The sequence below is a fragment of the Cebus imitator genome, unplaced genomic scaffold (assembly GCF_001604975.1).
Source record: "Cebus imitator isolate Cc_AM_T3 unplaced genomic scaffold, Cebus_imitator-1.0 Scaffold19, whole genome shotgun sequence".
Lineage (NCBI taxonomy): Eukaryota > Metazoa > Chordata > Mammalia > Primates > Cebidae > Cebus > Cebus imitator.
Genome location: NW_016107334.1, coordinates 9711057 through 9727344, shown reverse-complemented (window position 1 = coordinate 9727344; position 16288 = coordinate 9711057). Strand labels below are relative to the sequence as shown.

The 16288-nt window shown below is 48.6% G+C and overlaps 1 protein-coding gene across 1 annotated transcript in view; it reads left to right on the top strand.

Moving 5' to 3' along the window:
- The window catches only part of ADAMTS17 (ADAM metallopeptidase with thrombospondin type 1 motif 17), a 331102-nt gene that overhangs the window by 198491 nt on the left and 116323 nt on the right, over positions 1–16288 (top strand). The window contains exon 13 of the mRNA XM_017518719.2: positions 13450–13616. Within this exon, the coding sequence (XP_017374208.1) occupies positions 13450–13616 (167 nt within the window). The remainder of the gene's footprint in view (positions 1–13449; positions 13617–16288) is intronic.

The window sequence follows — 16288 nt, the reverse complement described above, 5'->3', positions numbered from 1 at the left end:
GGAGCCTCACTTTGTCACCCAGGCTGGAGTGCAGTGGCATGATCCTGGCTCACTGTAACCTCTGCCTCCTAGGTTCAAGCGATTCTCCTACCTCAGCCTCTCAAATAGCTGGGATTACAGGTGTGTGTCACAACACCAGCTAATTTTTGTATTTTTAGTAGAGACGGGGTTTTGCCATGTTGGCCAGGCTGGTCTCGAACTCCTGACCTCACGTGATCTGCCCACCTCCGCCTCCCAAAGGGCTCGGATTACAAGTGTGAGCCACCACGTTCAACCCAGAAATGACTTTTTAATGACGGGCATAGATGGGTAGACGATCAGAAACCCCGTTTGGCTAAATGGTGGGAAATTATTAGAGAGTGGTGGCAGTTTTTGCATTGTTCTGTGTTGAAGTTAATAGTTTGACCTCTGGCCCTGTGAAGAGAGCATTGGGCTTGGCGTCATGGTGCTGAGATTTGGGCCTGACCTTGTTGGTTAACGGTCATGTGACCTCAAGGAAGACCCTTCTGTTCCCAGGCCTTAGTTCCGCACAGTAAAGTCAGCTGATGTGGTAGAGTGGGAAGAGCCAGGCTTCAAAGCCAGGACAGACAAATCTTCACATCCCACCACAGCTTCTTACAGCACTGACGGCTGGTGCTTCTCGCTTCATCTAAAACCTGGAAGAATTCATGGGAATGTGCAGAAAGTCCTTGGTGTGTATTCAGAAAGCAACCCCTCTCGTTAGCACAGACAGAAGAACGGGGATGGGACTCATTGCCCTTCCCTGCCTCAGGCTTTGCTAAGTGCAGAGAGAAATTGTCAGGGGTTGCCATGGGTGCCCCATGTTTGTGATTGGAGTTTGTGGGTCCTAGTGAAAGACTGGTCTTCTTGGCATGTGATGTTTCTTAACCCATAACTGGTGACACCCAGTAAACATTATACCAGGAGGAAGTCAGAACCTCTGAATGCCTGAAGGACCCAGTGTCCTGAGACTGTCAACATTTAAATTGTCTTTAGGTGAGGGCAACACTTGCAAGAGTAAGAAGTTGTGAACACTGCAGATGCCATCGGTGCCTCTTTGAAGCGAACCAGTGCTGTCTGCTTTCTTGGGGTGACTTTAGCTAGGGCATCCCCCTCATGCGTAGCCTGAAGGCAAGGCTTGGAGCTTTTCGGCTTCATGTCTTGGCTGGACCGCTATCACTTTCTGAACTGCGTCCTGCCCTGCCCACCCGCGGTTACTCTCGGATACCACAGGAGCATTTTGCTGTAGGAGGATCCCAAACACAGCCCCCTTCAGACAACTGCACTCAGATACTCTCCCTGGCCTTCCCTGCCATGAGGTTACTTGTATTGGGATCCTCTCCGCATTCCTCCAGGTCCAGTGGCCCCAGGAGAGAGGCTGTTCTGTAAATTGCAAAGTTGGAAAACTCTTTCACCCCTCTGCTTTACCAGGTCCTCCCCTCTCCCGTGCCGTGGTGGTCATGACTATTCTCTCCCTTGCTTTTTCCTCTGTGTTACCACTGAGGAATGGGAGAATTTGTAGGGCCTTGGCACACAACGGCTGAGGGTTTATGGGTCTCAGCACGTTGGATTGTTACAGGCATTGCTGCACCTTCATGTCCAGTCTCTGTTGCCCAGCAGCAGCATCCTATGGGGCAGGGCAATGGTGGAAGGAGCAGAAAGAGCCTGTTGCATTCTCACTCCTCCCAGCCCACGCCTCTTCCTGGTGAAGCCTTTCCAAGGCGAAGCCTTCAGTAAACCTCGCCCGGGCCTGAACTCTGCTAGGTGTGGGCCTGCAGTGAGAAGCAAAGACATATAAAATCCCCGCCTACCACAAGGGATGCAGTCCCGCCACCTCCTCTTGCTTTTCCCCCAGATACTTCAAACAGGACCCTCCTTTCCCAGCCCACATCTCCCCCTCAGTAAACAGCACCACCATCCATGCACTGCTTGAGTCCAAAGCCCCTGAATCCACACAAAGTCCCTGAATCCATGTGAAGACCCTGAATCCACACAAAGCCCCTGAATCCACGCAGCTTCCTCTTACGTCCTTTCCACCTCCTCCATGTCTGGTCGTGAGAAGGGTGGTGGATGCAGCAGACCCACACCATGCGCCGGGTTCACTTAGGCATTTATGTAGCAAATCATGGAATGCAGCCCTGTGGGAGAGGTATTATTTTTTGCTTCATTGTACAGAAAAAAAAAAAAAAAAATGAGGGGGCCTGGTCCAGTGGCTGACATGTGTAGTGTCAGCACTTTGGGAGGCTGAGACAGGTGGATCACCTGAGGTCACAAGTTCAAGACCAGCCTGGCCAACATGGTGAAGCACTGTCGCTACTAAAAATACAAAAATTAGCTTGACATGGTGGTGCGCACCTGTAATCCCAGCTATTCGGGAGGCTGAGGCAGGAGAATCGCTTGAACCTGAGAGGCGGAGGTTGTAGTGAGCTGAGATTGTGCCACTGCACTCCAGCCTGGACAACAGAGCGCACAGAGCGAGACTCCATCTCAATGAAAAACAAAAACAAACCTGAATCATATTGACACAACCCAGTTCAGACAGCTGCAGTTTCTCCCCAGTAAGAGAAGCCATACCTTTTTGCTCCTATAATATTTACCCCTTGGTAGCCTGTCGGAACCTTTGCAGTGACAGTGTAGCTCTGTTTTCTGTTGTGAACAAAACAACGTGCTCTTTTTTCCCAAGCAGTCTTCTTTTATTATTGTTCTTATTATGCTTTAAATTCTGGGATACATGTGCATGCAGGATTGTTACATAGATATATATGTGCCATGGTGATTTGCTACATCCATCACCCCATCATCTACATTAGGTATTTGTCCTAATGCTCTCCCTCCCCTATCCCCCCACCTCCTGACAGGCCCTGGTATGTGATGTTCCCCTCCCCATGTCCATGTGTTCTCATTGTTCAGCACCCACTTATGAGTGAGAACACGCGGTGTTTGGTTTTCTGTTCTTGTGTCAGTTTGCTGAGAATGATGATTTCCGGCTTCATCCATGTTCCTGTAAAGGACATGAACTCATCCTTTTTTATGACTGCATAGTATTCCATGGTGTATATGTGCCACATTTTCTTTATCCAGTCTATCATTGATGGGCATTTGGGTTGGTTCCAAGTTTTGCTTTTGTGAACAATGCCACATTAAACATACGTGTGCATGTCTTTGCAATAGAATGATTTATAAACCTTTGTAGTTTTCAATGGAGTTTCTTGCCTCCATGGATCTAGCCCAGGTGAATGGGAAGACCTTGGGTGGGTGGATTAGCAGCTGTCTTGGGGACTTCCCAAAGAGATGCAGGATGTGGACGTGTTTTATGAAGTCCAGCTGCAGTCTCTAGCCTGCTTCTGCAGGATGCCCTAATGTGGTGATTGTTACAAAGCACAGCTGACCAGGGCCTCGGATCCAAGCTCTAACGAAAACAATGTCGTCTCCCCGTCTCACTGCTAAGTCACCAGACCTCCTGCCTCGAGATTTCACAAGGTCCCAATCTCACTGTGATGTAGGTCTCAGGCTTGGAGAGCCCCCACAACCCCCTCCTCACCCCTTCACTTTATATTCCTGGCTCCATTGCCTGTCTTCTGCAGCTGGTTTATTCACTGTCCAAAAATATTGGCAAGAGAGTCCCTCCACACGCAGTCATTTTTTTTCAGTCTTGGTCTTCACAGCTCTTGGAATTTTTTTTTTTTTTTTTTTTACTAGCTGACGTGGAGGCCTGAGGGACCATTCGTGTTTCTTAACCAGCTTCCTTGGCCTTGCCTTTCTTGCCATAATTTATGTCGCTGTTGGTGGAAGTTAGTCAGGAGACTACAAGATAGAAAATGCATCTCTAATTCACCTTCTGTTACCCCTGGACAGTTCGCGTGCAGGAGAGGGCTGGGGAGGGAGGGAAAGAAGGCTCAGCTGCACTTGTGTGAAAAGCCAGCTGCATCCCAGCACGTGTAGCCCGGGCAGGTGAGCGGAGCGCGGAGCCGGGCTGGGACATGGCGGGGTGGCCATGAGATCCAGCCCATGTGCGCCGCAAAGGGAGAGGAGGGCAGCTAGCCTGCTGAGACAGCGGGAGGACAGCTGGGGTCAGGTCGTGTGCCTGTAATTGGTTTTTGCTTCCACAGTAAAACCCCATCTGTGTGCTTTCAGTGTGCCAGTGACCTGGCATTGATACGATACCTGGCATTTTTTAAAATTCAAGTATTCTACACTGAAGCATAAGTTACATGAGTTACTTGCACACGTTTCAGAGGAGGCCTTCAAACTGGGATGTCTGCTGCCCCGACGGTGCGTGAGCAGCTTGGCAGCGCTTCTGAAACCCTATGGCTTTGCCTCCTCCCTTCTCAGAGCTCACAGAACCGGGAGCCGCCAGGGCAGGGGCTGGAACTGCCAGCTCTCGACTGAGCACCCTGTGTCTCTGGATGGTAAGCTGCTCTGAACTGCCGTTGTGACTTCATCTTCTGGTCTGTCTTCATTTAAGACAGCAAACCTGAAAACAAAAAGCGGCATCTTTCTCCCCCAGCCTACCTTGATGTTACCTCTCTGTCTGCCCTCAGAGAAAGGGGCAGATGTTTTGCCATGTAATCCTGTTGATCTCAGCAAACATTTGCTGCTTCTGTGCTCTGCGCTGGGGTCTGTCAAGGCACTGAGGATTCCACCTCAGCAGGAGATGGTCCTTGTGCTGCAGGGGCTTGGCAGACTGGGGTAGAGCTCACCTTCCTCTTCACGCTTTCAGTTTCAGTTTCTCTCTACCTTACTCTTTTATTTTAAACAAACTTAAGAAGGCACTGTTCACAATAGCAAAGACTTGGAACCAACCCAAATGCCCATCAATGATAGACTGGATAAAGAAAATGTGGCACATATACACCACGGAATACTGTGCAGCCACAAAAAAGAATGAGTTTGTGTCCTTTGCAGGGACATGGATGAAACTGGAAACCATCATTCTCAGCAAACTGACACAAGAACAGAAAACCAAACACCACCACCCATGTTCTCATTCATAAGTGGGTGTTGAACAAGGAGAACACACAGACACAGGGAACGGAGCATCACACACTGGGGCCTCGGGGGTGGGAGCTAGGGGAGGGATAGCAGGAGGTCAGGAATTAGGGAAGGGACAGCATTAGGAGAAACAACTAATGTAGATGACGGGGTGATGGATGCAGCAAACCACTACCACGGCACGTGTATACCTATGTAAAAACCTGCACGCTCTGCACACGTACCCCAGAACTTAAAGTATAATAATTTTTTTAAAAAAACAGAATATACAAAGAAGCACAGGTCCATTCACAGTGTTGCCCATCACTGTGGCACGTGTGTGTTGGGACACACGTGCAGATGTGTCAGTGCAGCAGGAGAGCAGATGCTGGCCTCTGGGGCGTGCATGTGTGACCACATGACAGCTGCCAGCTCTGCAGAGTGACCATGCCATCTCCATCGCGTGGCTGTGGTGGCTTTCCACTTGCCCCGCCGTGTCCTCAGTGATGCCGGTACTGTCAGTAATTCCCATTTGGGCCGTTGTGATGCGTGTGTAGCAGTATCTGGCGGGGGAGTTTGTACTTTGCTCATCAACAGTGAGGCTGAATATCTGTGTCCTTATTTGCCATTTGGATGTCCTGTTTTTCTGAAGTACCCATATAAACCATTTGGTTTTATATCTAAGCTTCTGTTTTGTTCTTGATTAGGAAGTCCTAGAACAGGCGTGGCACAGTGGCTCACCCCTGTAATCCAGCACTTTGGGAGGCCGAGGCGGGGGGATTACTTAAGACAAGGGGGTCGAGACCAGCCTGGCCAACATGGAGAGACCCTATCTTTACTAAAAATATAAAAAAGTTAGGCATGGTGGTGTGTGCCTCTAATCTCAGCTGCTCAGGAGGTTGAGGCACAAAAATCACTTGAACCCAGGAGGTGGAGGTTGCAGTGAGCCGAGGTCATACCACTGCACTCCAGCCTAGACGACAGAGCAAGACTCTATCTCAAAAACCAAACAAACAGAAACCCCAGAGGCATATACCTGCTGACTACTGACCTGCAGGCAACACACCCACATTTCTTTTCTCTTCATATCTAGAAAGTTCTAGAACAGAAAAGCTAGAAACTGTTGATTGATAGTAAAGATGCAAATTTTTAAAAAACCATCACACCCCGCTGACTGGTCAGTGAGTCGGGCTGTCCTTCAGGCCTTGTGATGGCTGATGGGCAGCCCCTCCCGGAGGCGGGCGCCTGTTCCTGCTGGTTCCAGGAGCCTCTTGCACGCTACATTTCCTCTCTCCACCTCTTGCTCGTCAGCCAAGTGGTTATGTCGCCTGTTGGAGCATTGGTTCCCTCACCCAAAGGATGCAATCAGGGGCGCCTTCTGATTCTGGGTATGGATGTAATGAAGTCATGGTTAGACGGGCCGGCAAAGCAGGAGCCCTCTGGGGATGTTGGCTGTCTCTGTGATCACTGTTTATGTGAAAGTGCCTCTTTCCTTGAAGTTTCTTCCCATTCCTCAGAAATCAGTTCTCATTTCAGGATGAGACTGCACCTTGCTGGCTTTCACCCAAAGGCCTCACGGGAAAGCCTTGCCATGGAGCCCAGCAGACCTGTGCCTTCCCCCTCACAGGAGAGGTCAGGGAAGAACTGGACCCACCTTCCTCTCCTAGGAAGGGATACCTCTATCAGGATTCGCTTGTGTTAGCTGCTCTTGATTTTAGCCATGCCAAGCTTGCTTTCTGTCATTCTAGTCTCCCTAGACGTGTTTTGTTTTTCTTCTCACTGTGTAGTTGACAGCAGCTTCCAGGCTGAATAAGAGCCCCACCCTCTGCTCCCGAGCCTGTGTGAGGGTCTCCATGTGCTTCTGGGGATTTGGTCCCCTGCTACACGTGCTGGCCCTACACATGTCTCCTGAAGCCCTGTGTCCACACAATTCAAGCTTCATCCTCCCAGCCCAGTGTGGGGTCCTTGGGAAAGTTGGGGCCTCCCTGGAGTTCTCCCTCAGAACTTCTGTCAGGAAACCGTCTCTGGAAACCCTGCCAGCCACACCTTCCCTGGTAAGGATTCTCCTCTGTCTTCTCCATGCCACAGATGGAGGGTGCCTCTTTCTGTTGTCTCAGGAGCAACGTACAGTTGACTACACTCTGTAAAATGTGCTGACCGCCTTCCGGTCTGGACATGTAGTTGTCCAAGAAAAACTAGTCTCTCTGCAATACCAGTGCCTCCAAAACACATTCCTAACACCGTTTTTTCACTGAAACACAAAGGTGATCATAAACAATTATCCCAAATGTGGCAGACCACCAGGCAGGCTTCAGGCCCTTGTACCATCTCCCCTCACTAAGGCCCAGACGCTGTCAACAGCCACACGTGACAACAACATGGGTTTGAACTGTGCAGGTCCACTTACACGTGGGTTTTCTTCTGCCTCTGCTGCTCTTGAGACAGCAAGACCAACCCCTTCTCTCCCTCAGTCCAGCCAATGTGAAGACGATGAGGACGAAGACCTTTATGATGATCCACTTCCACTTAATGAGTAGGAAATATATTTTCTCTTTCTTATGATTTTCTTAACCTTTTCTCTAGCTGACTTTACTATAAGAATATAGTAGAGAACACATAATAACCTATAAAACGTGTTAATTACCTGTACGTGATCAGTAAGACTTCCAGTTAATAGTAGGCTACTAATAGTTAAGTTTTGGGGGTGTTAGGTTATATGTGGATTTTCTGCTGCATGTGGCGGCTCAGCATTTCTAACCCCCACATTGTTTGGAGGTCAGCCCCACATGCAGGAGGCCCTCACTGATGTCGTGGTTACTGTAGAGGCCTTGTGTTACAGAGACAGTCATAAAAATGAGGGGTCACATGCGGGGTCCTGCCGTGTAGCATTTGGGATTATTTAGGTAGCAAATCATGTACCTAGTGGATTGCTTTTCTTTTTTTCTCATGTTGTTAAAAATAATGACTTAAAACTGAAGAAAATCAATTCCTTTGGTCATATTTTTAATCAGGGAAAGTTTAAGGAAATGTTAGCTATAACAGGTGATTGGAGTAATGGGAACTTACCCACTAAGAGTTAAACTCTAAAGAATACAGGAAGAACAGATACAGATAGCACCCAGTGTCTTTAGGTCTGAGGCAGAGCACCCAAGGAAGGAACAAATCTGGATGACGGTGACCCACACGCAGCTACTGTGAAGGACAGACAGTAGCTTCTACCACCATTCCATCCAGGGATGAAATTACTTGGACCTGGTTAGAGAGGGTGCACCTGGGGCCCACTCAGTGAGGGAGAGGCTTGCAGAGGTTCTGTACTGGTGGAACTCTCTGAGAAGCCACACTTAAGGTGTCCAAGGGAAGAAACTGCATCTTAGACCAGGTTAGGAATTTGTCCGGAAACTTGGTGTGCTTGGAAGCTGCCCACAGGGAGGTGGAATGCATCACAGGCCACTAAGGAAGCATGCTGAGAGAAGCCGCCTACCAGGACCAGGGAGAAGAGCCTGTTCCTCCTCCATTCAGGTTACGGCTAGTATCCTTTCATCTGAACTTGAAGGACTCCCTTTAGCATTTATTGTAATGCAGGTCTAGTGGTAACAAACTGTCTCCATTTTTTGTTTATCTGGGAATGTCTTAATTTCCACCTTCATTTTTGAGGGACAGTTAAACGTGGATATAGAATTCCTTGTTGACAGTTCTTTTGTTAGGCACTTTGAATACATAAGCCCACTTCTTTTTGGCCTTCAAGTTTTCTGGTGAGAGACTGACTAATAATCTTTTTGAAGATGCCTTGTATGGGATGTGTCACTTCTCTTGTTGCTTTCAAGGTTCCCTTTCTGTCTTTTGGCAATTTAATTATAATGTATCTTAGTGTGGGTCCTTGTATCCTTCTTAGAATTTCTCTAGCTTCTTGAATTTGTAGTTATGTCTTTACATTTGGAAACTTGCAAGCATTATTTCTTCAAATAACCTTTTACCGCTTTCTCTTCTCCTGAGACTTTCATAGTGCGTGTATTGATCCACTTGATGCTGTTCCACAGATTATTTCTCCTCACTTTTGTACATTTTTTTTTCTTTTTACTGCTCAGACTGAATGATTTCAATTGTCCTGTATTAACGTTTGTGAATTCTTCCTTTGGCCTGCTAAAATCTGCTATGAACTGGTGGATTTTTCATTTCAGTTCTTACACTTTTCAGTTCTAAAATTTATATTTGTTTCCTTAATTTCCATATCCTTATAGATACTCTCATTTTGTTTGTACATTGTCTTCCTGTCTTTATGCCTTCATTTGGTTCCTGAGCACTTTTAAGACAATTGTTTTAAAGTCTTTGTCTAGCAGGGCCAGCATCTGGGTTTTCTCAGGGAAAGACTCTGCCAATATATTTTGTTCCTTTGAATGAGTCGTACTTTACTGTTTCTTTGTATGCCTTGTGATGTTTTCATTAAAACCTAGACATTCAAATCATATAATGTGGTAACCCTAGAAACAGATTCTACCCCTTCCCCAGGGTGTTTTGTTTTGTTTTATGATTTAGTGGTATCTCTGGATCAGGAATCAACCTGAAGTGAAGCTTAAAGTCTTATCAGGTCTTTTTTTTTTTTTTTGAAGGACTTCACCTGATGGAGGTTACAGCAATGTCAGCCATCTTCTGCATCCGCACCTTGACAATTTAAAGTAGCAATTAACCATCGGAGCACAGTTATTTGGAAGATAAGGTTCTTATTGCTCACCCTGACTCCAGAAAGTTGCACTAGGAGCACAGACGTAGCTGCCTGCCTTTGGGGTGAAGGATGGGCAGTAGCTGCTCCCACACTAAAGGCTGAAATTGAGCAAAACTAATTGAAATTGACCAGCCAGGCTTTCCCCTGGAAGATGCAAGCTTTTAAGTAGACTGCAGTTTCAAAATAGTTTCTTCAGATAGTTTTTGCCAGTTATTGTCAGATTATTGTCTAGATGGAGAGATGGATTTCTGGTGCTTCCTCCTCAGCTCTCTTCCCTGACATCATTCCCTCATTTTAAGATAAGCTCTGGCAATATAGTTCATTTCAGTCTAACTGCTGTTTATTGAAGACCATCCTGTGCAGTGTCCTCTGCTGAGAACACAGAAAAAGGATTTTCCTCCTTTTTCCTTTTAGGAGCCAGAAATTTAAGCACAAAGACATTTAAAAGCAACATCATTTAGGAGAACTTAGAAAGCCACCAGAAATGGCTAGGAAACATTGTGCCACGCTGCACAGTGTTCGTCCCAGAGGAACAGGAGGAAGACGGTGCTCCATTTCATAAGCTGGATGGTAAGCAGCATAGCAGAGACCTGAACAAGATTTGGAGATGCTCTAGGGAGGAAAGAAAAACAGTCTTCAGGGTGAAGGTGGCCTCAAGGACAGACAGAGGGTTAGGAGGTGGGAAGTGGGGACCGTGGGGCTGTGAGCTAGATAAGGGGCCACATAGAGACTGCCTGTTGGAGAAGTTGCCATGGAGAAGCAGCAGCATAAGCAGATCTGGAGGGAGGTGTGCCGAGGCACATGTGATACCCCGGGGGTCCGCCTCCACCCGCTTTCTTCTGGATCCAGTTCTCTTACGTCATATCGCATCTTACCTCCTCTCCACCTCCTCACTGTCGGGGTAAAGGTAGTTGTTGTTTGTGGGTTAGGCAGATGTAAAACTGGAGAAGTCAGCTTTTGGAAAGGGATGAAACCGTAGGTAAAAGGAAGCTCGATAACAACTCCGGAAGTTAATGACATGCTGTTCACCAATCGCAGGCTACACTCAAGGGTGTAGGGAATGTAGCTGCCTTTCTTCTTCTGCAAACCGACCTCATTTGTATTTTCACACTCCTTGTCCACACTGTGTTCCTCATGACTTCAGCTTCTGCCCTGCTTTCCCTGAGTCTGCATCTAAGGTCCACAAGGAGCATCTGGTCCTTGTGTCGTCCGCTTCCTTAGTTTCCTGGGGCTGCCATAACGCAGAACCCCCAACCAGGTGGCTTCAACAACCGGAAATTACTGTCTTACAGTCCTGGAGGCTGGAAGTCCAAATCAGGGTGTTGACAGGGTTGGTTTCTCCTGAGGGATGTGAGGAAGAATCTGTTCCAGGCCTCTCCCCCAGCTTCTGGTGGCTTGCTGACAATTTTTGGCATTCTTTGGAGTATAGAAGCATTATTCCAGTCTCTGTTTTTATCTTCTCCTGGTGTTTTCCTGTGTGTGTGTGTGTGTGTGTGTGTGTGTGTGTGTGTCTGTGTGTCTGTGTGTCTGTTTATCTCCAGATGTCCCCTTTTTACAAGGACACTTCATATTGGATTAGGGGCTCAACCTACTCCAGTATGACCTCCTTTTATCTAATTCTATCTGTGCCCCGTTGGCCCTATTTCCAAATCGGGTTACACTCTGAGGCACTAGAGGTTAGGACCGTGGCATCGTTTTGTGGGGGCCCAGCTCAGCCTGAAACATTGTGCCAGTGTGCCTCTGCGGCCTCACTCCTTCCTTCTCTGGTGCCCACTCGTGGGGACTTACTTATTGCCGGAGTGATGTTTCTCCTGCTGATCCATGTGGCTCTTGGGGGTCACCCCTCTACACTTGTTCCACCCTGTGCTTCATGATTCATTCTGTCTGCAACTGGTACCTGGGCCAGGTTCCTGGGGAGGCTTTCTGAGGCTCCTTCTGCCTATCATTCTCTGAAACTGCCTCCCTTGCCTTCTATGCAGGAAGCAGATCACAAGGTCCCTTTGTTCTCAGGCCGCATAAACCTTCTAGAGGTTTAGCTGTTGCCTTGAAGAGCAGAGCTCAGGGCCCCACTGTGGGGCCACCAGTAGATTTAATCTCCCAAGGTCTCCTCTTCTCTTGGGGGAGGGAACTATTTTCTGATGTATATGAGGCAGACAGAAGTATGAAAGGGGACTTTCTCCCCAGGACATTTTCTCCAAGACATCTATGTAGATCAGGAGCTGGCAAACTTAGGTTCCACGGGCCAAATCTGGCTTAACCACCGGGTATTTAATAAAGTTTTATTGGGACACAGCCATGCCTGTTCTTTTACATGTTGTCTCTAGACTGCTTTTGTGCTAAAGTGGCAGATGAGTGGCTGGAGACTGGATGGCCCACAAAACCAAAAGTGTTCACTATCTGGTCCTTCACAGAAACAGCTTTCCAACCCCCCGTGCAGATCTGTTTGACACAAAAGCCTGAAGTCTCTGCCCTCTCCTGCTGTTACCTCTCTCCCAAAGCAGCAATCGCAGGGCGGCCTTGCTCTCTGAACGTGAAGATTGGCAAAGGAAGAAAAAGAAATAACAAAGGAGATGGCTGATGTGTTGAGATGACATTTGGCCAGCAGGTGTGCACGGTTTGGAAATTCGTTGCGCAGAACAGTTTGGATGTATGCCCCTTTCTGTCATAGGCTGAATTTCAGTAAAAAGTACAGAGGGGCGTGGGAGTGGATAAGAGAGCTTATTCCATCATGATGACCTTGGCATCATGGAAATGAATGGAACCGTTGAGGTTGCCCAGGCCTGGGTCCTCCAAGGACACCCTAGGGCCTTGCAGCCAGGCCCTCACACATGTGGAGTTGGCCAGTGAACACAGCCTGGGTCTCCAGAATGGCTTAAAACCCCAGCCTCAGCACAGAGCACCTAGGACCCAAGACCACAGCATTAGCCTGTGTGGTGTCACACCTGCCCAGGTAAAGGGAGCTCAGCCCGGATCTAACTGATCTCCCCTCGAAGCCCATGAGCAGGTGAACTCATTATTCTTATTCTTTTCATTATAACGTAAACAAGCTATGTATTTACTCTTCGCGAAACTTAACCTCCAGAGAATACCTGTGGGCCATTTAAAGGTCTTCATTTCAGGCCGAGTGCAGTGGCTTATGCCTGTAATCCCACTACCTTGGGAGGCCAAGGTGGGCAGATCACAAGGTCAAGAGATCAAGACCATCCTGGCCAACACGGGAAAAACTTGTCTTTACTAAAAAAAGTACACAAAAATTAGCTTGGCATGGTGGCACGTGCCTATAGTCCAGCTACTGGGGAGGCTGAGGCAGGAGAATCACTTGAACTTGAGAGGCAGAGGTTGCCCAGCCTGGCAACAGAGCAAGACTCCATCTCTCCTCCAAAAAAGTATTCATTTCAGAGGAAACCCTTGCAAAACATACACACACACATACACACATGCTCCAGAGATGTCCCTTGGGTTTTCATTGTTACCCATGGCCAAATTTTAAGTTCAGATGAAGGACACAACATGTCCTTCTGCTTCCATGATTCCCAGTTCCCGGATGCACCTTTCAGAGGGCTCACTTCAACTTGCCGGCAATGTGGGTCTGGGGTTGTGGGCATGTGGTTTGTAACAGCGGAGAGGACTTTGCTTTGGAAATCTTGCCCTGCCTCCATCCCCCACTCCTCTTCCTCCCGGCAAGAGTGACAGAAACAGAGCTCTCCTGCTCTTCGGTAGCACCATCTGGTTAATGCAGGCCTTCTTCTTCCTTCTAGCCCTGGGCCTGGAGGTGCACACTGCCTGGGTGCCAGTGTGGAGCATGCGGTCTGCGAGAACCTGCCCTGCCCCAAGGGTCTGCCTAGCTTCCGGGACCAGCAGTGCCAGGCGCACGACCGGCTGAGCAGCAAGAAGAAGGGCCTGCTGACTGCCGTGGTGGTTGATGGTAAAGACATATGGCATGTCCTTGTGTGGCGGCCTCCTGTCCTCCCCCAGGAACATAAAAGCCACCTAGGGAAGCTGGGGGACACCCCTTTCCCAAACCAACCCGGCAAGACACCCCAGTCCTCTGCCCAAGTCAGCTGTGGCCCAGCTTTGTGAGTCGGGGCCAGGGGGGGTTCACCTTGAATGACCCAACTCTGTGAGATGTTTCAGCTGCAGCTGTGGAAGCAGGCAGCAGGCCAGATGCATCCCACAACCCCATTTGTAGCAAGGAGGCTGTGCTGGCATCCTGCCCCCGGCGCCATGTGCAGAGGGACGCAGGGCAAACTGAGGAGAGCAAGGCTTTACCGCGGCAGCACGGTGTGTTGCTGTGGCTGCTGTCTGGCTTCCCGGTGCGGACGCTCCCCTGCATGGCTTCTCCTGGTTTATTTTGGATTGTCTCTTAATCCTTGGCCAGGATGTTGGGGGACATTTTGAGAATAGGTGACAACATGGGAAAGGTGATAATAAGCACAGGTCACATTTTCTTCCCAAGAGCTTTCTCCCAAATCAAGAGACTGCTCCGTTGGGCCCCTGCAGGCATTTCTGGGTGCTGATAAAGTTCCAGGTGGTATGTCATGGATACATTTGTCATGTCTGCTTAATTAACGTCCTTAATAGAAAAGGACACCCCACGGCCCACTTCGGCGTTGTTGGTTTTTTTTTTTTTTTTTAAAACCTAAAACTGTTGTTCTGTAGGAAGTAAGACTTTGTGTTGTAATGATGATGTGAGCCCGTTTATCAGTACTTCGTGTACAAGATACAAGTTAGCGCTACATACATTGTCTCACTTAATACCCAAAACAGGCCATGCAGAAGATGAGAGGGAACGAGGTTACAGGACACGTCTAAGCGCCAGTAACTGACAAGAGGCCAGGGCAGAAGCTGACCTCAGTTCCAGGGAAGTTGACTCACAGAAAATAGGCAGCTGTCGCCTGGCTTCCAATGCTGGAAGACGGCAGCCTGCATGACTTCATGGGTGTGGAGTCAAGGGGCTTTAAGAAGAGCTTAGGAAACTGGGCTTGATTTTTAGAGAGCCTCAAAAATGTTTTGCAGAAGAATGATGTTCTGATGCCAGGTCTTGGGTTTCTTCCCTGAGATGGGAAGAGCCTTTGAAATCTGCATTCCATGGTCTGCTGTCGCAAGTTCTAGTGTGCACGGCTGTGTGAGGGTAGGCCCAGGCGTCTCTGGAAGAGCAGCCTGAGATCCGCAGCTTCTAACAGTCTGACCGGTCCTCTCTGAGCTGACTCGTAAAGCCACATGTGATGCTCTGAATTGTAGCAGGTCACAGCAACCCATGCAGATGAGGACTCGTTAAAAGTTTTAGGGAGCCCGTGATCTGCCACTGTCCTTTTTTAAAAAGAGCACTACCTTCAGGAACTGTGTACTGTAGCAACACCATCAGCTAGTCGGCAGAATTCACGAGAAACACGGCCTTGGCACCATCAACTTTCCCTGCAGATGAGGGAGAGCAGAGACCTGCCCTCCTAAAAAGAACAGTGTCTGGGGCCACGCACTTGCACACAGGCCCTCACCTCTCTCTGCCTGGCTGTGAAGCAGATGGGGGAGGTGGAAGGAGGTCTCTGCTGTGTCAGCCACACGCAGACCCCTAATTAGAAGTGAGAGAGCTGCCCTTGGTCCAGTTCTCATGAGAAGTGGCTGGTTGTCACGAGAAGCAGCTCGGATTCCGAACCTTCAGCTTTGCCGAGCATGCCAGAAAAGGATGCTTTTAGACCTCCTTCCTGTCCGCTCCCGCTTCGCAGGAGCAAGAGGAGGGGAGGTCTGGGACAGACTCTGCTCTTGAGAGTTCGGCTTGTCCTCGTGCACCAGTTGTTCTTTCCTTGTTGCCTGCTTCAGTTTTCAGTGCCCCTGCCTCATGTATTCAGTGCAGTGTCTGTGTTTCCACACATTTCTCCAAGTCCAGATTAAACTTCGGCTTTCCTTCTGACCACTTTTGGATGGCTGGACTTTGGTTGCCTTATCACTGCAGTGGCTGGGACTTCAGTCTGCCCCGGTCCTCCATCCGGGAAGCCTTGTGGTGCGGCTCTTTGTGGAGCTGCTTGGGTTGGGAACGTGACCTTTCACCCACTTACTTTCTGTCCCCTGTGCCCAAGTTGTAAGTTATTGTCACTGGAGTGCCACTGCCTTTGATGTGAAAAGCACAGCCCCGTTTGATACAGACAGCTCACAGGCAGTAAGTATCTCACCTTTGAAGGAGAGACCCCAAGCTCGGGACTTTGCATAGGTAGCTAGACATGGCCTCCTCTTGGGTAATATCGTTCTGACCGCTTGCATCTGCAGGGAATTTCATTTCTCTCTCAAATCTAAACAGAAGCCAACATTTTTTAAAGGAGCATTCCACAAAGGGTAAAAACAAGTAATAAACGGCCAATTTAGAAGGCAGGGGGAGAATACGGATGATAAGTGTACCTCTGAAAACTGTTCATAAAAGGTACAGTTCTAGCTGAGCTGTGATAGGAACGATGCCTGTGGTTGGGCTCTGGGCTCTTCTGAAGCCCATGATGACTGCCCCATTCATAGCAATGCTGTCGCCGTGGAATTCTTTGGCGAGTGACACACAGTTCAAGAGAGGGAAAACTGTATTTTTTTTCTTTTTTCAATAGTTTTTGGGGAGCA